The 27,970-nt window shown below is 36.7% G+C and overlaps 1 protein-coding gene across 1 annotated transcript; it reads left to right on the forward strand.

Moving 5' to 3' along the window:
- Positions 1–37: 37 nt before the first annotated feature.
- On the forward strand, positions 38–27,964 carry eps15 (epidermal growth factor receptor pathway substrate 15). The gene is made up of 25 exons (XM_058784227.1): positions 38–124; positions 2,750–2,791; positions 3,852–3,941; positions 4,164–4,211; positions 4,300–4,395; positions 4,578–4,640; positions 4,796–4,921; positions 5,143–5,202; positions 6,009–6,209; positions 6,352–6,497; positions 6,657–6,810; positions 7,590–7,675; positions 13,929–14,001; positions 17,831–17,992; positions 18,840–19,037; positions 20,475–20,858; positions 20,967–21,053; positions 21,321–21,423; positions 21,616–21,660; positions 21,756–22,075; positions 22,385–22,457; positions 23,684–23,754; positions 23,882–24,011; positions 24,117–24,301; positions 26,613–27,964. The coding sequence occupies exons 1-25, from the start codon at positions 98–100 to the stop codon at positions 26,751–26,753; spliced, it is 3,111 nt and encodes a 1,036-aa protein (XP_058640210.1). The 5' UTR covers positions 38–97; the 3' UTR covers positions 26,754–27,964.
- The last annotated feature ends 6 nt before the right edge of the window (positions 27,965–27,970 follow it).

Here is a 27,970-nt window from a genome sequence, read left to right on the forward strand (position 1 = left end):
CCAATCCACCAAGTAATCCAGTACCAGGTTTTGTAGCATCCCTATATTGCCCATTGCCTATCGCAACGCAGGATGAACTAGTGGGAACAGAAACACTATGGCTGCCAGTCTCTCCCTGACTCAGGTAACCTCCCTTTCTACACAAATATAGCGCTCTCCAAACCACTTTCCAGCCCGTTTCGTACGTCTATCAGATCCGTTAAACTTTATTTTGGCAGTTTAGGGTGGAAAATGATCCCACCCTGCTATCTGAACGCAGCTGTTTAAAGTTGTTTTCAGCCATTTGCTTGGGCAGAGAAAAAGTTTCAGTGTGATATTTTAGAGACTTGCGTAAGGGCGTAGCTTAGTGTGTCAGTGTTGAACTAAGCTGTTTAAAGTTTATTGATTTTTTTTCAGCTTTTGCATGTCATGAGATCATCCAAAGTTACTGTACATTTTTAGATCGGCTTGTATTTTTACGTGTCTCGGCTATGAACGTGCGAAAGTGCTTTTAAATATGTCTTTGCCTATATGAAAACTTAACAGAGGAGCATTGACGAATACTTCTTCAATTTATGTCACAATAACTCAAGTTGTAATATTAAAAACGTATTTCACTTATATCTGACATTGGTGTTTGGATTACTGGTGTGTTTTAGTGCAATAAACCATGCTCGGTGTTTCTAGAGGCATTGAAAAGCAGCAGGAAGTTTTGCTTCACTGCTAGCTTACTTTTTCTCTCTTCGTGTATTAATAAATAGGAACTAGTCGTTGTTTTATGCAAATATGGCATGTACTATCCTGTTGGAGTCATTTTGTTGTATTTTTCACTTTTGTGGACTTCGTTATTCTATCTATAGCAACTTTTTGCCTCTTATCTAGAGTCTGTAAACTAATTAGCCAGCTAGCTAAAGCATTTTGACACTCGCTAGCTGGCTAAACAGATCATTAACCTTCAAAAAAGGTTATAGTCGGTTATTAACTTGTCTTAATAACATTTTAAAGAGTCAGAAATGTCAAACCAGATAAGTGTGAACTTATTTCCGGTGTGGTCTTTGTGTATTATGAAATTTTAATGAAATGGCTTCAGTGACACTCATACAGCTGTTCTTCTGTAAGCATAAGCATATGCATTACATGCATAGAGTTTGTTTTAATAGTCTGGAGGGATCCATGCATTGATTAGATTGATGGTCTAAAATGTTCCTCATTTTAGTTTGCGTGTTTGCTTTTTTTATTGCTTTAAGAATAATACTTCTTTAATGGCAAGGATGGTTGTAGTGTTGACCACTTTGCAGCTGATGGTGTGCTCAGTTTTAGAAGCAAGGCACACATGCATGAAATATGCATTGCAGCATTATCTCATCAAGAAGACTTTAGACAGAGCAAGAGACATGTCTGATATGTCTTGGGTCTCTTCTGCTTTCTATGATTCCAAGATCATAGGGTTTTTTGAGGCATATTGCAAGGAGGGAGAAGACAACCATTAAATGATCCAAGACAACCATTAAATGATGATTCATGATATCCATGAATAATCATATTCAAAATGTTAGTTTTTTTAAATTCATATTTTATATTTTTCAATTAAAAAAAAAAAAGTTGTATAAAAAAATCCATATTTCATATTTTCATATTTGCAGCTTTAATTTCACCACATTATTTCTGCAATTGTTTAAATGCATCTTTTAGTATTTTTTTTTTTTGTGTGTGTGTTGACTTTACAGTGTAAAGACAGAATGACAGAAAGACAGATTAGGATGCCAATATAATTCTGTAGATTTAGTTGATTGTATTTTTTGTTGTATGTTTAATCATGGTTTACTAAGCCTTTGCTTTGTAGGAGCGTGGTAATTGTAAGTAGAACATGCCAGAATAAGTTTCAGGAAATGAGTTGGAATCAGAACGGCCTGAAAGGCCAAAGTGGTTGGAGTTTTTTTTTTTTTTTAAAGAAGCACAACAAAAACTCCTACTCCTTTCTCAGCGGGGCAAGGAAATGTTTGGTGGCACTTTGCTGAATATTGTGTGCCAGCATCACATTAGCATGCACCAGTAACCACCTGATGGGAGACAGACAGAGCTGTTGAACTACAATCAAAAAACAGTTGGGATCTGGCAGAACTTAATCTAACATGGCCAGAAAAGCAATTTAATGCTTATGCATCATGGTGATGCAGATGTCCGATATGTAAGATCATATGAGCTCCTAATAGCTTTTGATTGGCAGAGGGGTTGACGTTTACTAAAAACACCATTTAACAATCATGATTTGGTCTCCGTAATGCGTCTGATTTCACTTGATCCGTCCATATGTTATAAATTCGCCTTTTGGCCGCGACTAAACCCAATGTCGACGGTTTGGCTTGCGGTCAGCTGCGCAAATGTGCATTACTCTGCCCAACTTTTGTGAATCACAACTCAACAAAGCTCAGTGATTATATTGTGCAGAGAATGGCAGGCGACTTAAGAAAGCCTCCGTTTATGTGTGAATGGGTGTGTAATCAACATCTTTGAATACGGAAAGGTGTGTGAGTGCTTGAAGTCATTGTGAGATCGTTTATAAATGTTCACCTGGTTGCCAGATGGCTTTAACATTTCCTTTTCAGAGGTCTGAATGCATCAATGCTGCCAAGAAAGTCAACAGTTTAGAAAGAATGCGCTGTTTAATTGGCTTATTTATGTCCTGGTTTTATCAGTTTGACGTGTTTTAGAGAGATTGAACAATGTCTTCGGAATCATTTTAATCAAGTTGTGTGTTATTTCGTTGCAGCTTTCAAGTGGGAATCCTGTCTATGAGAAATACTATCGACAGGTAAGCATTTAATCAGCTTTTTCTGTTATATTTCGCTTTGGCATGATAGAGCACTTGGCGGAAGAAGAGAAATGTTAACCTTACCGCACTGTCAGTTTGAGCTAAAAGCACTCTGAGGCTTCTGCCTCCCGTAAGTGTCTTTCTCTCAGTAAGAGGATGCCGTTATGAATTAGTGATGACTTTTGCAAACCGAACAGAACATGGTGAGTGAAGCAGCTTGTTTGAACTAGCATGTGGTTTAAACATCTTGCTGCTGGTTTCTCATTCAAGTGAATCTTTCCAGATAAGTATTTGTGCAGTGCATTGGTCCTGATTCATTTTTCGGATTATTTTTGGATGCTAATTTCTTCTATATACTGTGAAATATGTCTTAAACACACTTCACCTTTAGTTATTCTTGTTAGATGTGATTTGCATACTTGACAAGTCACTTAGAGTATTACATAATTTGAATGTGAATTATGACTTTATTTGGCACAAACTATGTTACTAAAAATGCCATTGTGTCTCATCCTATAGTTATGAAGCAAAAACCTGTTGATAGTAATATTTATTAGCTATTTAAAGAAATCATTTTATTAAGCAAGGGTGGGTTAAATTGATCAAAAGCGACAGTAAAAATTTGTATGATGTTACATAAGATTTCGATTTAAAATAATAAATGCTGTTCTTTTGAACTTTCTAGTCATCAAAGAATAAAAAAAACAAGGTTCAACAAAAATATTAGTAGCGCAACTGTTTTTAGCATTGATAATAATAAAAATGATTCCTGATCACCAAATCAACATAAAATTATATCCGTGGGATCATGTAACACTAAAGACTGGAGTAATGGCTGCTGAAAATTCGACTTTGCATCACAGGAACAAATTACATTTTGAAATATATTCCAATAGAAAACAGACATTTTAAATTCTAACATTTTCATAAAATTAGTTTTTACTGTATTTTTGATCAAATAAATGCAGACTTGAGAGACTTTCAGAAATAAAAAAAAATAAAAACTTGCAGACCCCAAACATGAAATAATTTTTATGCTGTATGCTTTATTCCACTACAGGTAGATCCGTCCAGCAGTGGGCGTGTAGGAGCTGCTGACGCGGCCTTGTTTTTAAAGAGATCTGGCCTTACAGACCTGATCCTTGGCAAGGTAACATCAGTTAGTGTGCATTCAATATAGCAGTGTGGGAAATGCAAATCAGTGAATTGATTGGCGAGTGCTGGAAACATCAAGATGACTTAAATAGAAAAGGATTTACTTATCTTCTTTATATTGCTGTATTGATTTTCTGCAGTTTATTGTGTTACTGTGTTCTGTGTTACATACATTTTTTGTTTATGCTTCTATCTAATTTTCTTCTTTGTTCCACAGATATGGGACTTAGCAGATTCAGATCGCAAAGGCTCGCTAAACAAGCAGGTATTTTGAAAAGCATTAATATTAAGGTAAATAAAAATTGTTTGAGCGATATGTTCTCAACTATATTTGTCTGTTTGTCGCTTCTCAGCAATTTTTTGTCGCCCTCCGTTTGGTGGCTTGTGCTCAGAATGGACTTGAAGTGTCTCTTAAGACCTTAAATACTGCTGTCCCTCCCCCAAAGTTTGTAAGTCAGACCTTAACTTCCTCTTCCTCTTCACCAGATCAGCAAAATGACATCATGCTTCCCTCACAATATAATTACCAATGACTTAAAAGCTGCTGAGTTGGTGATTTTATTTGCTTACGTGGTGGAAACGGCTTTATGTCTCTTGTGAGTTAATGACCGTTCCTCTGTTTCCTGTGTAGCATGACACTAGCAGTCCTCTTCAGTTTGGCCCCGTGCCCACGGACTGCCCATGGGTTGTCAAGGTCAGATATCACCAACAGTCAACAATAGCAGCAATCAAGTTACTAAATAAATGTTGTCATTAGAATTAGTCATAAATTAGGTTGACTTTCAGTTCAATGCACCAGTTGCTTAATTGGTCATTTATGAATGTTTGTGTGTTTTGCGTGTCATATAGGCGGAGGAGAAGCTGAAATTCGATACCATCTTCGAAAGCCTCTCTCCTGCGGGCGGCATGCTTACGGGCGACAAGGTCAAACCAGTGCTCCTCAATTCTAAACTCCCTGTGGACGTTCTTGGCAGGGTAAGACGCGCAGTGGCGAGCAGGTTTATAATGTTAGTGCAATGCAGGGTGTGGAGACACAACTTTTACTTTGTCTTTTATATTAATGTAAAGGCCTGACCACCAGGCTGTGCTCTTGAGCCGCATTTTGAAAGTATTGAGGACTTTTAAAAGGCAAAAACAAACAAAAACCTAAAGTTTTGCTAAATTGTCCATCCCACAAGTATTTAATTCTGTTCTAGGTTTGGGAGCTCAGTGACATTGACAGAGATGGCATGCTGGACAAAGATGAGTTTGCTGTGGTGAGTTCTGTGACCTCAAACATAATTTATTGTTTAGATAAAGCAGTGTTGTTTTAGTGTTATTTGAATTCTATTATAATATTATTAATATTTTAAATTAGCTTTAATTGTATATTTTTATTTTTAAATGTAACTTTATTTGAAAGTTTTGAGATTTTTATGTGCTTTTTCTATTTTTGTTTTCTCTATTTAGCCTTAAATTGTTATTTCAGTTTCATTTTAGTAAAACTAATACTTAAACAGAGATTTTATTGTTCGGTTAGCCATGGCAACATTTTTAATTTTCCTTTAAGTTTATATATATATATATATATATATATATATAATATTTATATTTTATTTCTGCTTTTTTCAGTTAAAATTTTGAAATGTTAAAACGATCTTGAATGGCTTTATTATTGTTAACTAAAACTAATCTAAACAAGTCTAAGCTGCAACTAACACTGTTATGGCTGTTCCCATGTTTCTGTTTGGTTCTGCTATCATAAAGGAAAACATTACTTTGTTTTATTAGTTACGTCTATCACAAACTTAAGTCACTGTTTTTTAAACTCATAAATGGCTTATTCGTATTTGTATATTTATATTTCATCTTGGCTTCACCCTGTTTTTTACTTAGTTCAGGCTTTCATGAAAATGCCATGAATTCAGATGTTTGATGCAATAAATCTTGTTTCCTTTTTGTACAAAAACTGCCTTTTACACTACACTGATTCTATACTTGAAGACTTGTTTTATAACCTAAGAAGCTAGTTTATCCAGTGTTTGTCATTAATATGTTCTCTGTGTGTGTTTGTGTGTTTTAGGCCATGTATTTGGTATACAGAGCCCTGGAGTCCGAGCCAGTTCCCATGTCTCTGCCTGCCGCTCTGATTCCACCATCAAAACGGAAAAAAATAGCCACGCCTCCTGTGATGTCCCTCCTACCATCACCAGCACAGCATAAAGAGAGAGACCCTGCCCACTCTGGATCTAAAACACTGCCAGCAAAACCTACACCACCACAGGTGACATTCTGACTGGGTTCGCTTGGCTTTATACCGCCAACTTATTGTTAATTTAGATGTTATGAATGATTCTTGCTGCAAGTGTATTTTGAAAATGTCGCAGAGCTTCATTAACAAACCATGTGTGTTTGTATGCGTGCAGTGGGTGGTATCTCCAGCAGAGAAAGCCAAATATGATGACTTATTCACCAAGACAGACAGTGACATGGATGGCTTGGTATCTGGTGCTGAGGTCCGAGATATATTTCTAAAGACTGGTTTGCCATCTGCCACTTTGGCCCGCATTTGGTGAGATGCCATTGCTTGGATTTAAATTTCTGTTATTGGTTGAATTTTCCATAAATTCTCATACAGCACTGATTAGATCTAATCTTGTAAACCCTAAAACTGTATGGATTTGTATTGTAATGTTACTTTAGCTTACTTTTTTTGTGCCTGTTTCTGTAGGGAGCTTTGTGATATAGGCGACATCGGGAAGCTGAACCGAGATCAGTTTGCATTAGCTCTATATCTAATCAATCAGAAGATGTCAAAGGGAATAGACCCACCCCAGACACTCTCCACGGAAATGATCCCTCCTTCTGATAGACTGGCACGACAGGTATACTGCTTGTTGAACCATAGGTGTAGATCTTTGTTGTTGTTGAAAAAATGGAAGATTCTAGGTTTTTGTTGTTATTGTTCTTTCATACCAATTCCTGAATCCTTTGAGATTTTATCTTTTTTCTAGCTTGCTGCTGTCTTTCTTTTGTAAGTCTGTTTCTTTTATACGCTGCGGTGCAAAGGTTTGGGGTCAGAAGGACTTTTTTCTCACAAGTTTCTTATGGTCACCAAGGCTGCATTTATTTTATTTATTTTATTTTATTTAAAAAACAGTAAAAAAAAATATGAATATTATGAAATATTATTCACATTTAAAATAATCATTTTCTATTTTAAAATATATTTTACAATGTATTTTTTCTGTGATGCCAAAGCTGAATTATCAGCCATTATCCAGTCTTCAATGTCATATGATTTTTCAGTAATCGTACTAATATGCTAATTTGGTGCTGTAAAAACAATGTTGAAAACAGTTGTGCTGCGTAATATTTTTGCGGAACCTTGGTCCATTTTTTTTCTTCAGGATTTTTTGATGAATAGAAAGCTTAAAATAACAGCATTTTATTTAAAATATAAATCTTTTGTAACATTACAGATGTCTTTACTATCACTTTTTATCACTTTAATGCATCCTCCTTGCTGAGTAAAAGTTGTTCAAAAGTTGCTGCAAACTTTTGAATGGTAGTGTATGTTAGATTAATGTTTTTAAATATAAATTATGTGTGACGGATTTCCACCTTCTTTTAATGATATTTAATTTCTTTTTTGTTCTAACAGAACAATGCTGCCGCAGTACAGGCTGCCGATTTCTCTGCAATTAAAGAGCTGGACTCGCTCACTAATGAAATCATGGACCTACAGAAGTGAGTTACCGATCTTACTTTCCTCTCCCCACATATCCACAAGATACCTAGTGTAAAATCTCAGTCCTGAACTTAACATATGTCTTGTAGACCCATGGATATTCATACATGAAGTAAGTAATTATGGGTTATGGGTTATTATTATCTAATCTATTAAGCTTTCAGACATGACTTTCTTCTCCTTTTTCTATGGAGTAATTTTAATGACAAATGTCCAGAGCGCATTATAGCCTGCAAGAGCGCATCAAATGTGCGAGCGCAAATCTCTCTGCTCGCAGGTGGATTCCCATTCACTCTCACAGAAAACGGACACGCTCTCTATCGGTCAGACATTACATGTGTGTGTGCTCAAAAATGATCTTCTCTCCTGAATTTAATGTTGCCATAAGCGCAACCTGGAGTGTGGGCATCCAGTGGCAGAAACATAAATTGGCGCATATGCCAACGAATGTAAATCGGTATTTACATACCATAACAGTACAAATGTACCTATCTGTCTCGCACGTGTGCCGCATTGTCCAGTAAAATCACATCTACTGTCCTGAAACAGATCTATAGCCAGGTCTATAGTCACCCTAGTGCTGAGTAGAAAAATAATTACTCATTTGAATCAGTAAATTTTAACGAAAACAATACATTATAAAAATAAAAAGAAGCAGTTTTTTTGCAATCAGATCAGCTGGTAAACTCCTGGAATGTCTGAGGATCCAGAAAGTGAATGCATTCAAACAGTAAGTTCAAAACAGCCGATTTCATCAGAGATGGCGGAGATAACAGTAGGCTACTCGAGTACAGATGTCAGTAAAAATAAATAAAACTTAAGCAAGCTATTTGGCTTATAAGCACGAGTGTTTTATACTGGATGCTGGGTGAAGGTGTTTTAGATTACGCAGTAGTCAGTGGTTTAGTAATTCTGGAACAGTCAGGTCAAGGTAGCTCGTTTAGTGGTCTTTTGGCGTCCCCCTGTGTTCCTGTTTGGTATCGCAGATTGACTTGTGCAATTTTTTTATTTTTTTATTAAAAGTGCTGTAAACTACTAAATGTAATGCAGAAATGTTCATTTCTACAAACTGCTTTACAACAGTGTATCATGAAAAAATTGAATAGCAAACAATTATTATTTATTTAATTCATTCATTCATTTAGTTATTGTGGCACTATATACATTCATTGCGAACTATGAAAATTAAAAAAGTACTTTTTTAGTACTTTTAGTTTGTATTTATATTTATTTATTTATTTTTGGTTGGGGGAGTGGGGTTGAGTATGGCCACTTCTTTTTTTCTACTTTAAGCATTGATATGCATTTTCATGAGACCGGGCTCACTTTTTAAATGCCATATCTGTCACAGGTTTTTAGCAGCGCACAATTATTGGTTGTACCACAAATGTAACAAAAAAGTTTTTAACAAAGTTAATGTAATGACTTGTGTTTGATGATATTGTCTTTGTTATTTACTTTGATTTATGGAGTAATGTGGATTTCTTAACCGGATAAATTAAAATGATTTATTTTAAAATAACACAGAACAATAACATATATTTTTAGATCTATGCAAATGCATATACAATATTTGTAACTTAAATAAGTAGCTAATAATAAAATAAAGAGACAGTTATTCAACAATATGTTAAGGATTGGTAACATTTGTACACTCTTACAGTTACAACCGGGCCTTTGATCGCAGCCATAATGTTGAAGTGGCCCTCAGTGAAAATGAGTTTGACACCCCTGATCTAGTCTATAAGTCTTTATTATTCATTATATATTTAGCATACAGTACTCTCCATTCTCTTTTTTTTATTAAACCATCTGGCCATCTGTTTTAATTTAGTGTGTATTTGTATTTTCCACACAATGCCCTCACACAGGTGCACAGAAGATTATGAAACCACAAAAGCAGAAGTATGGGTCTGACCGTAATCTCAGTGTGTCAGTGCACCCAAATCTGTCCTCAGGTCATGACAGATGCACTTGAACTGATGAATGCTTTCTTTAATGAGTATCTCATTACTTAATGTTGTTCACTCTGTCATCATAACTTGCAAGGTCATCTCAAGCTGAATTAGATTGTCTTCACCCACAGACAGTATTTAGAAAATGGCTTATTTCCAAGCCAAAGTTCATCCAAAAAAGAACATTTTTACAATTGTGTCATTCTCATGTTGTTCCAAACCTATATGGATTTCTTGGAAAACAAAAAGTGAGTTTTTGAAGAATATACTAGCTGCTTTTTTCAATATAATATTTCAGTGAATGTGGACTGGTGCTGTCAAGCTCTAAAATGACAAAAAATCACCATAAAAATGGTTCAAACCAGTGTTATTTTATATAGTATTTATAAAAAAAAATTTAATTGGGTTTTATTTTTATATTTTGAGTTTTAGTTTTCAGTTTTAGTCATTTTAATTTCAGTTAGTTGCCAAGGAAGCATTTCTGATTTTACTTATTTATTTATTTATTTATATATTTTAAGTCTTCCATCAAATATTTATTTTAATTCATAAAGTTTTTATTAAAATATTTAGTTAATAACTATTATGCAATGTTCCAAGTATTTTGGAGCCATATGGCAATGATTGTGTCAGGAACTGGCTGTAATTTAAATCATTATTCACTGATCAATATATCTCTGAACTGATTCAGTTGATTCATATGAAAGAGTGAATCGTTCACAATCATACAACAAATTTTGGTCTATTCCTCAAACAGTCTCGCTCCAGAATGCTTGGAAAATAGAACAGGAGTAATATAGACTACTACGTTTTATTTTTTTATTTTTTTTTAAATAAATCATGTTTTGTAGTTCTCAGAATTAAGTCACATTGGTTTGGAAGGACATGAAGGTGAATAAATCATTCTCGTTTGAACTAATCATTCGTAATTAAATATTTGTAGGACAGAGGAGAATAGTAATAATACTGAATACAACACGTGTGTGGGTGGCATATACAAGCCCTTAAATCACTTCCTGTATGCAATAATTCTCCAGAGAAGTTAACACTCCTTGTGATGGGAGTCACCACCCCACAGAGGAGAGGTGGAGCTCTCGTTTACACAAACACTGAAAGAGGAAGATGCCCCCACCTCTGGTTTTCTCTCCATCTCTGGTTTACAAAGTTTGAGTAAAAGCAGATACAGTCACCTACCTGTCAGCTCCTAGCACACTCACTCTCACAGCAGTTCTAGCACTTCTCACTTCCTCCTTCATGGAAAGTGCACAAGATAAAGAGTAAGTGAGAAGTAATGTGTCTGCCTGAAATGGAAAGAGCAGAAGAAGATCAGCAGAAAGGATAGAAAACAGAAAGATTGTGTACGATGGGCTGTTGTTTGTTGCTAAAATGATGCGTGCGGTTAGGGATTGCCTTAAATCTCCACGGCAACGGGCGACCTCAGGTGACAGGTAAGAACAAGCCACGCCCTCTTTATAAAAAAAAAGTAATTACAGGCTGTTTGGACGACTTGCGCTATGTTGTTTTTGGCTGATCCGGGCTGCTCAAGAGCCTGTATTATTTATATATCCCATTTTAGTCTTTCTGTTTTCTTGTTTTCTCCTTCTCTCTCTCTCTCTCTCTCTCTCTCTCTCCTGGGAGTCTCTGACTCACAGTGTGTGCGTTTGACTCTTGGTCAGATCCTTGTGAGTTTCTCTGTTGCTGGGAAGACTGTAGCATGAACTCACTGTGTGAGAATCTGGGAGGAAATGTTGAGTCAGAGCTTAATACAGTTCAGCCTAATCTAGGAAAGGTGCTCTGAATCTTTTTGAGAAAGATTTGTTATTCAACTCTTTTATAAGGGATTTTTCTTTCTATTCCTTTTCTAATCTTTCCGTTTTACTCTTGCTAGCTCGCTAGCCTCATAACCTTAGAGAGATTCCACATAAAGAAACATTCCAGCATCATCATAAACCAATTTTATTTGTTATTTTCTAGCAAATGAGTTTTCACAGCGTGACCTGTGACTAAGATAAATATGCTTTCACACTAGAACGCTTTAAGATGATGCTTGGTAATGAAATGGATTTAACATGCAAATGCGTTTAACAAAGTGTTTTTTTCCCCACATTATACATGGATGGTGTGGCGTAGTAGTTAAAAAATGGGCTAGTAGCCAAAAGGTGACTGGTTTGAACCTTAAAAGATGAGTACCATGAAAAATCAACATTGTACTCTGAATCCCAGGTTGATTCTCTATATAGCTTGTACTTTTGGCATAAAATTCTAATAATTGGTGGTGCCAGCATGTATTACTAGTACTTTAGCTTGTAGCTTAGGTTTTGTTGAAAAGAGATGTGCTATTACTTTGCAAAATTATAAGACTTTTCCCATTTACTCTTTTGAGTTGGGCCATTTTTGGGCATCAGATTAAGCAACCATTCAGAACACCCTGGCAACTGCATAGCAACACTAGAATATCATAAAACACCCTATGAAACGTGTAGCAGTGCACTAGAGTAGCAGTTTCTAAGGTGTATATGCATTACAGTATAAATGTATATACAGTACATATGATAGTAGGGGTGTCCCCGACTAAGGATTTTCATAGTCGAATTGGAATTTTCGAATCTTGCCGATAGTCGAATCATATGTTTGGGGGCGGGGGGCGAAATACATTACCAAGAGTCAAGTCAGACATTCGACAGTCATCAATACTGACATTAACACACAGGGAAAATGTGTAACGCCTCGCAGATACAAACGTGAATAATGTTTTATGTTTTGAAACCCTAAGAATTCACAACATTTTTTACAATAGTGCTCTCATTATAACGTTATGTATATGACAGTTATTACTATTCTGCATTTCTGTTTTGAGCTGCGCGTGCTGAATGACCAGTAGAATTAATCATTTGATAGAAGGTTTTTAAATCAATGGGATTTAACTCATTTATCTCATATAAAATACGCTTCATTATTTATACAACATAATTATATAATAATGTTAATATAACAACTTATAGGCTATATGCACAAAACGCCCCAATGCATGAACGTGTCTGCGCGGCTCTGAACTCCTTTTGTGGACGCGTCCTTGACGCAACAACATGCAGAAACACGGGAACTAAACTCTAAAAATTCACAGCGTTTTATTATAATAGTGTTCTCATTATAATGTTATGTGTATATGACAGTCCCAGTCATAGTTATTACTATTCTGCATAGTTGTTTGTCCTGCTCGCGCTGCGCACTGAATAGATAATAATAAAGCGCTTTACTGCAGCGACTCAACCAAATGCATCTTATACGAGATAAATAATATATACACGATATATATAAACCGGCTGAAATGTTTTGAAATAAAAAAAAAAGAAAGAAAATCCAGTCTTTCACTCTGCGTCAGTTTGAGTCTTGTTAAAGTTTTAAATCCTTGCCGCCAAGATGCTCCTCTGTCGGTCACGGATTATGGAAAGTGAAACTTAAATTTATAGGGGTGGTTGGATTTATTCACGCACGTTAAAATATTTATTTAAAGCTTTTTTTCTTTTCAGATTCTAATTTACAGCATTATCATAATAGGCTGTATATTAACTTATTGGGAGAAAGCCTTAGTTCTATGTGAAATCAGACCTTGAGCACCCCCATATAGCCAAAATGGCATGATCATAACACCCCGCGAATATTCGACTGTGAGATTGGGAGTCGAATCAGGCTCCTCGAATCGAAGCATCGAATCATCGACTATTCGGGGACACCCCTATATGATAGTAATAAGAATGTTTCTTGAGCACCAAATCAGCTTATTAGAAAGATTTCTGAATGATCATGTGGCACTGAGGACTGGAGTAATGGCTGCTGAAAATTTAGCTTTGCCATCACAGGAATAAATTACAATTATCATTATTAAGTCTTATCGACTCTAGCTAGACATCAGACAATTAATGTATTGGTCTAATGTATGTAGTTGTTATAGATTTGTTTGCTAACCTGAATGACCTGAAGGTGAAGATGCAGATACTGTGATGAGTGAAAACACCTCTAATGTATTCCAACCCCACATCCCCCATCTCTCTCTCTCTCTCTTTCTCTATGCTTCCCTCCTCCCGTTCTTCCTGACGTTCAGAAAACCATCTGCTCATGTGCAGCTCTGACACACTCACTCACGGACAGCCTCTCTTCTCTCCCACATACAAGCTCCAGCAGCAGATGCAGAGATGGTGCTGGAGGGAGATGCTGTCCATCCTGTTCCAGGCGGTTGGCTGTCTGTACCCGCCGTCGCCACTGTGATTAAATACTCATGTCTGTGCTGGTCTTTCAGGGAGAAGAGCGTGGTGGAACAGGACATCAAAGAGAGGGAGGAAACTATACGACAGAGGAACAGTGAAGTCCAGGTATGTGTGATTTTAAAATTGAATGGAAATAAATTTGCTGTTTTTTTTTATTTGACTGGTGATCCTGACGGAGACATTCAGACGTGCATGCATAGACCGATAGCTTAACAATTCACAATGTACTGAAAGAATTTTTATTGCATTTTATTTTTGAATAATTTTTATTAAAAAAAGAAAAATGGCTATGTTAAAGATTTTTATTTTATTATTTAATTTTTAATAATTTATATTAGTTTTTTTTTTTTTTTTTAAAGCAGCTAATTTTTATTTTATCCTTTTTTATTTCTATTAGTTTTATACATTGTGTTCGTCGTTTAAAGGCAGCTAATATTTCTGTTTTTTATTTTATACTGAACCATTTGTTATATTACTTGTCGAAAGGCAGCTATTATTTCTATATTTTTATTTTGAATCTTTTATATATAAGTTGTTTAAAGGCAGCTAAAAGTTATTTCTACATTATAATGTCTAGAGTTTACTGACCACTTATTGGATCAATAACGGAAAACTGAAGCCAGCTGTTTTCCAAAGGCTCCCTTCCTGTCTGTCTATTTTGTCCTTCCTATCATCTGTCTGTCCACTCTGCTCATCGTGGATCGGTTCTCTCCTCACTGCCTGTCAGCAGAGTAGAAAGAATTTCAAGGTCTATACTGTATCTGCACTGGCTTCCTGACTCATAAATTTGGTGTTTGTAATTTCCATCGTGATCTGATCTCCCTCCTTCCCTCTCACTCGCTCTCTCCCACTGTGTGATAATTTAATTTCCTGTGTGTGTAGCTGAAAATTAGCCGTTTTGTAGACTGGAAGATGCTCTAGACTGCTGAATTAGATGCCAGGTACAGATTCAGAGATGTTCATGTTAGTCTTTTAATATGTGGTCATTTATTTAAAAACACGAATCATGCCAACACTAGTCTTAGAATTTATTGACAGATGGATGGCTAATGAGCCAGAAAAACAATAGTGTGTGTGTGTGTGCGCACATGTAGGCACACAGGAAGAGAAGCCTGATGAGTGTATGTGCATATGGATATTAGATGGCATACTGATAGCACAGCTGGTCCTGCTCTCTAGGGTTCTCCTTTCCTGTCATCAAACAAGGCCACTTATCATGCTGATTTGCTGTTTTCTTTTCTTTTTTGAATCTGAAAATGTGCCCATGACACTTGTGATCTCTTACCTGTATGAATAACTTAATTAAAATGGGTCTCTCTCTTACTGCAGTCTTAATAGGGCAGTTCAGTTGATGTCCATTAAACCAAAAATGCCCATATGGCTTATAAGTTGCCCTCTCAAAGAAAATAAGTACTGCTTAACGATCTCACCTGTGCGAAAGTGCAACATTAAGAGAATTAAAAAATCGATATTGTAAGCTATCAGAGGCAAGGGCCTCTCACAAATTATGAATGTAATCAGTATTTGTTTAGGCTCTTAATGGATTAGCCTTGAAACACTCAGTGCTGGTAGGCAGCTCCAGGCGCTGAATAATTAAATATGAATGTGTGCTGAGTTTTAGTTTGAGCCTCCGCTGTGTTTAAACCCTGGGATGATGAATAGATTCTATTTCGGGGGCTGTCGGCTCCCAGCGCAGCCTCTGATTGGACGAGGAGACGTTTGTGCGTTAGACGTGTGAAGGTTTCCATCTTCACCGCGAGCGGTTATTCAGTTCTGCTGCTGTAGACCTGTTATTTTTAGGACCCACTCAGTCACAGTCACCCAGCGTTCTCACAGCACCGCAAGGTGAAAAGGAAATGACAGTGGAAATGACATGTTTGTCTTTTGTCATCATTGTAGGTCCTTTTCTTATCTGGTTCTCCTCTTATATTTGACAAATTTATTAGCTTTTTTCCTTAGTCGTCAGTATCTAACCTTTGCTTTTGTACTGTCAGATATTCTGTATTTTCATTGTAGTTCTTATAGGTTACTGTATATGTTAGAGAAGGTTCTGCCTCGGGTTTAACCTGCCAACCATTACTGCACACAAAAATAGAACATTAGGACTCCTCATTTTGTTAAATGTCTAAAATGTAATAATTACACTACCAATCAAAGGTTCAGGGCCAGTATGATTATTTTAAATTTTATTTAGAAATGAATACTTTTGTTAGCAAAGATACATTAATTTGTAAAAAAAAAATAAAAAGATGGTAAAGAAATGTATATTGTTGCAAAAGACTTCTATTCCAAATAATTGCTGTTTTTTTTTTTTTAACAAAGAATCCTGAATAATATGTATCATTTACAATTACACCAAAATTGTAAGCAGCACAACTGTTTTCAACATTGATAATATTAAGAAATGTAATAAATCAGCATATTAGAATGATTTCTGAAGGATAACGTGGCACTGAAGACTGGATTAATGGCTGCTGAAGATTCAGCTTTGCCATCAAAGGAATAAATTACATTTTAACATATTAAAATAGAAAAGTTATTTAAAATTGTAATATTTCACAAGAGTACTATTTTTACTGTATTTTTTTAAATTTTTTAAAAATGCAGCCTTGGTGAATGTAAGAGACATTTGAACAATAGTGTATTTCTTTCAGTTCAGTTGATTTTAATGAACTGAACCAGTTGTGTATATGAATATTTATTTATTTATTTATTTATTTTTGTTTTTGCTTTGTATTCTCAGATATGTCAGCTATATTATTATACTTGTTTTATTTATATTCTTATTATGTTTAGAACTTTATTTTATGGTGTCCTTGTTACAGTGTAATTATATAATTAAGTACTGAGTAATATTTATTAATAACATACTATATAGTTAGGGTTAAGATTAGGTTAGTTCCATGTAATTATGCATAATTTACTGTTATTACTATAATAAGTATATGTAACTTGTAAAAATGGCACTAAAATAAAGTGTTGTTTTTAGGTTTATTTTTTTACTTTTATTATGGTATAAACTATTTCTAATAAACCTGCCCTTAAATAGCACGAAATCAGAACTAATTTGTTGGTTGCTTAACATGTTCAGACATTCCCTTCCTGTTTAAGTGGGCAGCTCTTGGCCAGAATAATCTGCAGTGTGGACCAGACTTTATGGCCCATTTCCAGATAGCACCCGCGGGCCTCACAGCCCTCCTACGTGTCTACACTTTTCCCTCATGGGCTGATGGGTAATATTCAGCTCTGAAGTCTGCGTTATTGTAGGTTCGGCATAAGGCTGCATGGTGGCCATGAAGACAAATCACAAAACGTCCAATGGGACATTCTGTGGCCTTGTTAATTTCATGGACACACAAAAGTGAAGGCCATGAAACCGCAAGTCCACTTTAAGTGTGCCACTCTGGACAGGGCCATAATTGATGCTCAAAAGTCTGGCTACATAAGGCTAACATTAGAGTTTTCTTTGTTAATGCTTTCTGTTTCCTGATTCTTTTCCTTTCCGTTTTTACAAGGATCAGAATTGAATTTGTTTTGTATTTTATAATGTTCTTTTCACTTCTGTGAGGGAACAGCTGTTAAGAAGTGAAAGCTGCTGTGCTGTGTGAAAGCGAAGGTGTCATTTCTGTGCTTGAGGATGAGCTGATTCTATCCATGAAGCCATTGTGTTACTTTTGAGCACTTAATTGCAGTCTATCCGATTTCATTTGTGTTTACTTTGGCTTTGCTGACTGATGTGCCATTATAACTGGTTTACACACTATCTCAGTATCTTCTTGCCCCCTAGTGCTTTTTATCTTTACTTTAAGAGCTGCATGAGCTCTCTGCACTGTTTTCAGTGTTGATGAAGTCCTGTTTATTATTAGTCCGATAAAGATGTGTTGAAAGGCCTCTCAACACAAACTCACACTCTTTCTCTCTCTCTCTCTCTCAGGACCTGCAGGAGGAGGTTCAGAAGGGCTCGGAGGAGCTGAGCCGTCTGCAGGCAGAGCGACAGGAGGTGCAGGAGAAGCTGGAGAGGCTGGACGAGCAGAAACACTCTCTAGAGGAGCAGCTCAGACTCATACAGCAACAATGCAGCCAGGAAAGCCAACTGGTATGAGACAGACACGGGGGGAGAGAGAGAGAGAGAAATGAAGCCTGTGTGTATTGTGGGCAATATCAACCCAAAACGTATACACTGATTTTAAAAATCCACTTAAAACATTACATGATTGAGCACTTTTGCATGCTATTTTGAATGAATCTTGGATGTACCAGTCTTAGTCTCACATGCTATTTTGCATGACGTTTTCATATTCAGATTTGTATGTGACGAGAGAAAGAAAAGAGTGGAAGAGAAAGGGAGACACAGTCCAGCAGAATTCACACTATTTCACTAGTGCATTTTCGTTTTAAAACGCATAACTTTTTTGTTATGGTTATGCTATCGTTTACACTACTCCGGTGTTTTCAAGGTCAAAAATGGAGACAAACCAGGGTTGTGTTTCAGTGTAAATGGACCAAAATGGAGAGTTTTGAAAACGATGGCGTGGCTGCCCACATTCGCTCTGCGTATCCTTGACGACCGTTACAATTACATCATGCTCATTGTTGTACCCATAGATATGTACGGGTAGATTCCCCATTCGACCGCTCCAAGCACGTAGACGCATCCGCCATCTAAATAATAGGCATCTACCTAAACATATCTATGGTTGTACCTGCATGAATGGTCATGTGACATACGTTTTCAGTTGTGTAGTGTAGACAGAGATCGTTTCTGAAATGCAGCAGAAACGCCAGTGAAAACGCACTAGTGTAAACGGGGGCCTTAGTCCATTTGAATGCATATAAATGCATTCTCACTAACGTTCCTTTAAAAGCCACAAGTAAACTGATCTCGGATCTTTTATTCTACTTTCTGCTCTTTTTCACCTGTCTCTGTGTGTATGTGTGTTCAGATCCAGTCATTGCAGGTGGAGCACTGCGAGCAGGAGCAGAGAATCGGTGACTATGAGGAAGAGTTGACCAGAGCCCGAGAAGAGCTGCTCCAATTGCAGGAGGAGACGCGTCAGCTGGGAGAGAAAGTTCAGTCTGCCCGTGCTCAACTCTGCCCCCTTGAGGATGCTGTTAAAGAATCCCACACACAGATTGCTCAGGTTAGTGAGCTTTTTATCTGTTTCTGTATCTTATCTGCATCAACTGTTCCTGAGGTCTTCTTTTTATTGATGAATATACACATTATATCCTGCTTTTTCCTCAAAGTCATGTTTTACAGTGATTTTACCTGAGCTAAAGAAATATCTCCATTTTTTTGGCAACAGCACTTACTTTCACTTTTTTCACAAATAATAAAAACTAATTTTGATGATGTTGATAATAATAATAATAGGGTTATTGATTATTAAAGTGCCCCTATTATGGGTTATGAAAGGATCATATTTTGGTTTTGGGAGTCCTCAACAACAGGTTGACATGCATGCAAGGTTAAAAAAATAACTTTCATTGTATTCGTTTTTACCTTATTTGCTCAATGACTCCCAAACGATTCGCTCAATGATTCATTTTTCCAAACCCCTCCTTTGCGTGATGCTAATCTGCGGTGATTGGTCCGATTCATTGATTTCGTTTCCATTTCGTCATGCCTGTAATGCCTGATAAAGCAGCGTTTGTGAGCACAGTGCTGCTTTGTTTACAGCCGTTACCAGAGAAACAGCTATTTTTACCGCTCCAAAAGTGCATCTGGTGGCAAATAATGAATTAGCATTTTCAAATCCGAGGGTAAAAATAAATGGATTTACCCTCATAGTGCAGAGCACAGCGTCTTCTCGACATGATTCTATCCGCAGGAATCCACTACGTTGTTTGGGAGGGGGGTTCAAGTTTTCCCAGGTGTGCGCGGGCAATATGCTAATGTTTCATGTTGACGGCTTGGGATTTGTTTTAAAAATGACTCGTTTAAATGATTCAGAGTTGACTCTTTCTTTTGAGAGACAATAACTTTATACACAGTGCACTTTCAGATTTAAAACTTTGCAGGATGTTTTCATTCACTTGTGTTACACACTGCATGAAAGGTAATTTTCAAAAATCCATAATAGGGCACTTTAAGTTATTATCATTCATTCATTCCATCCATCTATTCTCCAAACCACTTGTCATATGTAGGGATAATAATAATAATAATAATAATTGATGATGATAATGAATAATATAATATGGATTTTTATACAACTTGGCATATTAATTGCATTTTAATTGTGCAAGTTGTGTGTATATTTTCCATTTTTTAGTGGCTTCAAACATTGCTCATCTAATCAGATTTTAGAACTGGAAATAACTGTTTTATAAATATATGTTGATTTTAATTGCAAAAGAGGTGACGTTTTTATGGAGGAAAAAAAAAACACATCCACATCCCCAATTTTTTTTTTTTCTGCTGAAGGTTTTCTGCTTTCTCTCGCTGAGTATTTTCTTTTGTCTTGTTTGCAACTTTTGTAAAGTTCTGGCTTTATCTTCTTTATTTCCATTCCTGGTCACCAACTATTAGACTTTTCTTGTTTGAAATCTCACATGCTAAATGGGGTTTATTGTAGGAACAGAAGCGATTGGCTGAGCTTAAAACAGAGGAGAGAGAAGTGACTGCACGGCTTACGTGGAAAATCCTGGAGGAACCGGTGCTCGTCAACGGAACAGTGCCCTCCTTTGAGCAGCCTGAGCAACTGCAGTGGCCTCAACCCACAGCACAGCTGCTGGAGAAACCCAAAGAGGACAAAGTCCAAGATGAAGAGGAGCAGTCGTCCGTGGATGAGCCGCAGGAGCTCAGAGTCACAGAGGAGCAGCCCGGGTCAGAGGCAGAGGAGCCGTCCACCAGCCCAGAGGAGCAAGAGCCTAAAGCTGACTTTTATAGCTCTGACCTTTACAACAGTGGGTTATCCACTGCCAGCCCCAATACTATGGCCTGGCCTCAGGGGAACACGGTCAGAAACCACTTCCTGTTATTGTATATCATTTATAATGTCACTCTCGCATTACATTACAAATAGGTTCTCATGTGTGTCTGCCTTTTTATGCCACTCTGTTTTCAGGAAAGCACAACACAAGCTAACCCAGAGCCAGAGGTAGAGGAAGAGAAGGAAAATGCAGAGGAGCAGCCTACCACCAGCACCCCAAAGGTTGATTGACTATGACAAATCATCATTGTTGACCATTTCCATTTAATATTGTAATTGCAATTATTTTTAATATTAATTGATATTAATTATTTATTTTCCTTCATGTTAACCTTTTACTTTTTTTTTTTTTTTTTTTTTTTTTTGGAATAGTGTGGTGGTCATATTGTCAGTACTGGTCAGAACGTTGTTTTAGACTCTGATTATGCGTAGGCCTAATTTCATCATAATCATAAATAAGTTCATGCTAATGGTTTTGTGAATGTCTAGGCGGAAACTGTGGAGCCAGAGAAGAAGGAAGCTGCCCAGCCAGTTACTAACCCGCCCAGTGGTCCTGGCCTTGACTTCTTCCATTCGGACCCTTTCACTGACAGTAAGATCTGCACACAAAGTAAAATTATTTAATAAAAAAAAAAAAAAAAAGGTTTTAATAAGATTAATTGTGCAGCCCTAGATTGTCCTTGTGATAAGTGTACTATAAGTTGCTTTGAATAAAAGCATCAGGTAATTGACTGACTGGCAAAGTAATGTAAAACCTTTTTTTGCACCTTACCAATTTTTGCAGGCGATCCATTCACTGAAGACCCTTTCTCAAAAGTTGACGTTTCAGGTAAGTATTAGCTTACTGTCTTACAATGTGTTTGCAAAATATCAGTTGACTGCACAAATTCATTTTGGCTCATAAAATGCTGTTTTGCTATTCAGATCCTTTTGGCGGGGACCCTTTTAAAGGCACAGACCCATTTGCGGCAGACAACTTCTTCAAGCAGTCTTCAGTTGCTTTCCCCTCAGCAGATCCTTTCAGTTCCTCCGATCCATTCAGTGCCACCACAGGCCCAAAAGAGCCTGATCCATTCACATCCAGGACCAGTAATGCTGTCACTCCAGACCCGTTTGCTTCCGGTAGTGGTAACATCCAAGATGCTGATCCGTTTGGACCCAAAACGGATGCCCTGGGAGACTCTGATCCCTTTAGCTCGACTGGCACAGGACACGACCCATTTGGAGGATCAGATATTCCTGCAGTGAGTGCTGTAGAGCTAAACTCTCTTTGAAATCTCATTCAGATGTGTTCTGTTACTTTATAGCTTCTGTCATGCTTGACTTATGATAGTGTTTGTAAGATTTTGTTTTATTTTTACAGAAGCAACAGCCAGTAAATTCTGCTGAATGCACTTTGAATTGCTTTTTTATACCTAATTATTTGTGGTACAAACTCTAAAGCAAGCTTTTGAATTGTCCCACATTATTAAAATTGCAGTTATACAGTGTTTTATTAGCATGATTTAAAATATTTGGACGAATTTTGGCTGAATTCCTCCTTTTCCTTTCAGAGAGATGGACCAGCAGCAGCCAATGATCCTTTTGCTCCAGGAGGAACTACAGTAGCCACTAACTCAGACCCAGGTAGAACAAGCATTACCAGGCTGGGTTAACAGTATTTATTTCACGATTGTAATCCGTGTTCATTTTGATGAACCAATATCGGTTCTTAAACAGGATAGTTCACCCAAAAATGAAAATTCTGTAATTAATTACTCGCCCTAATGCCGTTCCAAACCAGTAAGACCTTTGTTGATCTTCAGAACAAAAATTAAGAAATCTCTCAGATTTCATCAAAAATATCTTAATTTGTGTTTCGAAGATGAATAAAAGTCTTACGGGTTTTGAACGACATGAGGGTCCGTAATTAATGACAGAATTTTCATTTTGGATGAACTAACCCTTTAAATCCTAAGATTGATCCTTTAGTCTATACTGTTTTCTGTTGATACACGAACAAAACTTCAGAAAACATTATTTGTAGCTTGTGTGACATGCAATAATCACAATAAACTTACTATTGACATGAAACAAAGCTTAGCTTACAAATTCTGTCAATTGTATCACAGAATTCAAACAATAAGTGCTCTTTTTATACTCCTTAATGTGGCATAACAGAACACTGTAACGTTTTCCTGTTTACTGGTAGAGTGTGAAAAAAATGTGAACATCAGTGGGTGTTCAAAGAAACAACAACTAACTGAAATGTCTCATCTAATCACTCAATCTGTGTTTCAACCACGGAAAAACGTCAGTGAAATTGCTTTGAAACAATGACACGTAACGTTACATTTACCTCAGGAAAGCTTCATAGCTCTCTAGAAAAAATAGCTCTACAGAGAAGCATTTTGCTAAATATATGGACTAAATTTGATATTCATTTTGTTTCATTATTTAATGAATGTTAATACATTAATAAATCTATCATGAAAACTATGACAGCCACTATTTAAATGTTTATATTTCAACAACAAACTGGACTAGAAACATAATTATATCATTAATGTTGATATAAAAACTGCCTTATGTGCAATTTAATTTTCTATACAACTTGGTTTTTATTTGAATGTTGATTTATTTTATCAAAAAATAAATAGCCCTACATTACGGAGTCATTTTATATTGAATTCCTGAGTCAACTGATTATAATTCATTCTCAGTTTTTTGTTTACTTTGCATTTTTTCACATCCTTACTTTTTGCTCCGGTTTGTAACTGCCTACTTTGGGGTTGATGATGCTCATGAACTATCAAGAACTATCCAAAATATGTGTTAAATATATTCTGTTTGTGTACATTACTTTGTTTCAGATCCCTTTGCTGCAGTATTTGGCAATGAGACTTTTGGAGGAGGTTTTGCAGACTTTAGCAGCTTAGCAAAGGTAAGGATCTTTTTTTAACGTAAACAGAAGCCCAGTATGCCAACTCTGTTACAAGTCAGTTTACCCACATGATTTAAATCAAGCTGAATATGGGTTGCAGCTGTTGAACTTCTCCTTTGCATTTCAGTCTAATGGCAGCGATCCATTTGACTCGAGTACAAACAAGAACTTATTTAAGGAGGACACTCAGTCAGATGTTCCTCCAGCATTACCGCCCAAAACTGGAACACCCACCAGACCTCCACCTCCACCCCCAGGTAAGCTAGCGTTTTATCAGAATGAATTGATTGTCATTTTTGTTGTCCTTTTAAACTAATTTGTTGTACTTTGAGACATTTTGTTTCTGTGTATCTCCCTCAAAGGGAAACGGTCCAACATCCACCGATCGGAGTCGTCCGAGTCATTTCAGAGGCGTGGTCTGTTCAAGGCTCAGGGTTCTGGAGAGTTCTCCTCCCTTCCCGCTAAAGACTCGGTACCAGACCCCTTCGCCCCTTCCTCACCCAACCAAGCCCCACGTGACCCCAACCGATTCGCCAGCTTTGACAAAGTGAGCTTCTCCCCCTCTCCCCCTCCTGACCCCCAGTAGTGACATTTCACCTCCTCCAAGCAGCAGCCTTGACCTCTTGACCCCACCCAGCCTTTTACTTGTTGCATTTCTTTCCAGGAAAACTTGTCATCAATATTCCGACAACTCTACTTTTATAATCAGTTTGTGAAAAGCCACAAAACATTGTCATTTTTTTAATGTAATGTTTATTTGTACATATAAATGAGCTTCTAATGAAATTATTTATCTATTCCAAATCCAGGCTTATGCTTCTACTAAAAATTGTTAAAAATGTCTCTGTTAAGCTAAGTTACAAAAAAGAATGTATTTAAAACTACATATTTATGACATCACAACATGCCTAACATCACGCCTAAGTTCTCATTGGCTGTGGAAGGAGAGATAGGGCTGCTTGCTATTGGCTGTTTTCAGTTTACCCCTGTGTTCTTTTGTCATGTTCTCCACCATTGGTTGAGGCTTGATTCCATCTTGCACGTTCATTGCCTGCCGTACCTTGGTTGACTGATTTGCCCTATCTTACCTTTACACTGCACGAACTAATCACTGTGTCCATCTGTCTTATTGGGCTGCTCCTTCCCATTCACTGGTAGAGCACTTCCTGGTTCCACCTACGTCCCATGATGTTTTTTTTTTTGTTTTTTTTTAAGAAGAGATGCAGTCTGTTTTGTTTTTATACATAAAATTTGCCTAATATATTAATCAGCTAGGGTGCTGACAGCACTTACTGGCTCCTTTCTGTATTACCATTTTTTTAAAATTTAAAATTAAAGAGCTTCTGTTCTCTGATTTTCCCACTGTGAGCTTTCTTTATTAGATGATGCATCAAATAAATTAAGCTTTATAATGACAATTCTCATATATTTTAAAATGACTTTTTGCTAATGAAGAAGACCTCAGGAGAGGCATCTTGTGATTTTATTTTTGTTGTCATGTCAAGTTGTCTTGGTCTGGTGTTCTGTGTGTTGAGATGCTTACCAGCTAACTGTTGAGATTACATCTCTCCATCCATGGTTGTCCACACCTTCACATCTGTGTGAAATACCTGCATGTTCAGCATGATGGGCTTTATGAGCAATCCAGGCCTTGACACATGAGTACATCATAAACAATTTCATCATTTTATTATTCATTAGTCATTATTTCTCATTTCTTTGTAACATTTCAAACCCAAAGTAGAACTTTTTAAATAACTTCTAATTTTGTGATCCACAGAGTTCATTTAAACAACATGTGAGTGACTATATTTGCATTTTTTGAGTGATTTGATATGAAGTCTCATGTGTCAGCAGGCTTGTGAGCCAATGTTAGCTGAAAGGCTTTAAGGATTGCATCATGGCACACATCTTGTATCTCTCATCCTCCTGTGTCAGTAGCTGTACCACATTATCAGTTTTTTTTTCTCTCCCTTATTGCTTCCACATTTGTTCCCTATTTGATAGGGATTAACTGCTTTGGTGATGTTGACATTGCCCAAACAATACTTAAAGGAATAGTTCACCCAATAATACAAAATTAATGAAAAGGTATAGATAGACATAAATAAATAAAATGTGTAATTTTAAATATAATTTAAATGATATTCAATTAATTTAATGGAATAGTTCATCCAGAAATAAAAAATATAGAAAGACAAATAAATAAAATGTGTAACATTTGAAATGATTTAAGTATTCTTGAGCTATTCCTTTAAATAGATTAAATTAAATGTATCTCATTTATTTAGTTACATAAAACTGTAATGTTTAACAGACTGTTATGTATGTTGTAGGATAAAAAAAAAAAAGTTCACCCAAAAATGAAAATTAGCTAAATATTTCCTCACCATCAGGCCAGCCAAGATGTAGATGAGGTTGTTCCTTCATCGGAACAGATTTGGAGAAATTTAGCATTACATCACTTGCTCACCAGTGGATTATCTTCAGCGAATGGGTGCCGTCAGAATAAGAGTCCAAACAGCTGATAAAAACATCACGATAATCCACACGACTGCAGTCCATCAGTTAACATCTTGTGAAACGAAAAGTTGCTCGTTTGTTTGTCTGATATAATGGTAAATTTCTCCAAATCTGCTCCGATTAAGAAACAAACTCATCAACAACTTGGATGGCCTGAGGGTGAGTAAATTTTAATCAAAACATAATTTAAACTAACTGTAATAGTTGCATGACCCCTCTTCATTTAGATGGTTAGATTAGACTAATAAAACTGAGAAATATTACTTCAAGCAGGTGCATTGACGGAGTGTCTGATGGGGTTATGGTGTTTGTGTGTGTGTGTGTCTGTGGAGCAGTACCCCACAGAGGAGGACATGATAGAGTGGGCGAAGCGGGAGAGTGAGAGAGAAGAGAGGGAGCGCGTGGCTCGTCTGACCCAGCAGGAGCAGGAGGATCTGGAGCTGGCGATAGCCCTCAGCAAATCCGAGCTGTCCTGACCTAAGCTTGTTACAGCGCCACCACCACCACCCGAGCCACATTAACAAGGAGGAGGAGGAACAGAGGAAGAACTGGAACCACCACAATTAGAAGAATCCTTCCACCTCCATCTCCAGTCACTTGATAATCATCTAGGATTCCAGCTTCTTCTGAATGTCCACTGAGTTCTCCCGGTGTATGAAGGCCAAGTTAAGATGGAGTTAAAGGTAACAGACTCATTGCAGCCTATGTGGCTTGAAACCTCTGGTGTGACTCCCTCTGTTTTTAAATAACCTCAAATCAAGAGCGCTCCACTAATCTAAAATTGTCCAGTACAATATAATTGAACAAGTGTTTCTGAACAATTCTGTACCATCTATTTGAAGTTTATTTTAGAGTGATTATTATAAGGTTACCAGTTCAGTGAATGGAAGTAGATCTGTGTCATGGAGGCTTAAAGAAATCCACAACAAGTGTTCCAAGATTCGTTCTCGTCCATTTATGGACAATATTATCACATTTGTTTAAAGTTTACAAGCAGCTGAACTGGGCAGCTTCATTCGCTTTTCAAAGTTTCAGCAATAGTTCTCTGACACGAGAGGTTTTTATTGTGGGCATGTCTGTCCACACTCAGGAACGTATCCCACAAGCCATGAAACCTCATAACCGCAACCTGATCAGTGAATTTCAGCTAGAATTGAAGCTGAGGTGCTGGTAACATTGTCATCTTACATAAACCACTACTGCAACTGAATTTTACCCTACTAAAAGAGAACATTGATGAAATTTTGAAAAGAACAACCATGCAACATCCGTTTTACTATTATAATCTTAACAGTACAGCATTTATACTTTACTCAGCCTCATTCTGTCCTTTTGAAGAATCAAAATCTTGACAAACTACTAAGAGTCATTATTTGACATCGCAAATTTATAAATAGCTGTTATAAATAATGAAAATGTACATATTTGTGAATTGTTTGCCAGTAATCTTGTACTACAGTGTATTCATATCCTAAAACATATTCTATTTTATCAAAAAACATGTAGAATATAGGAAGTTTGCTTAATAAAAATGTCCCTTCTGTCTTATTCCTAATGACATGTGCCGAAGCAATAGGATAAGATGATTTAAAAAATATTGTGGCACAAAATGTGGAGCAAGTCTTGTCATCTGACTTTCAGAAAACTGATTTTATGAGTAAATAAATAAATGTATATTTATATATATATGTAT

Source organism: Onychostoma macrolepis, chromosome 08 (genome assembly GCF_012432095.1).
Source record: "Onychostoma macrolepis isolate SWU-2019 chromosome 08, ASM1243209v1, whole genome shotgun sequence".
Lineage (NCBI taxonomy): Eukaryota > Metazoa > Chordata > Actinopteri > Cypriniformes > Cyprinidae > Onychostoma > Onychostoma macrolepis.

Excerpts from the sequence above, each read along its gene's own strand:
- eps15 (XM_058784227.1), top strand. The coding sequence starts at position 98 with ATGGCTGCCAGTCTCTCCCTGACTCAG. Across the intron at positions 7,676-13,928 it reads GAAATCATGGACCTACAGAA|GGAGAAGAGCGTGGTGGAAC; the intron begins GTGAGTTACCGA and ends CTGGTCTTTCAG. Across the intron at positions 21,661-21,755 it reads CTCAAAAGTTGACGTTTCAG|ATCCTTTTGGCGGGGACCCT; the intron begins GTAAGTATTAGC and ends TTTGCTATTCAG.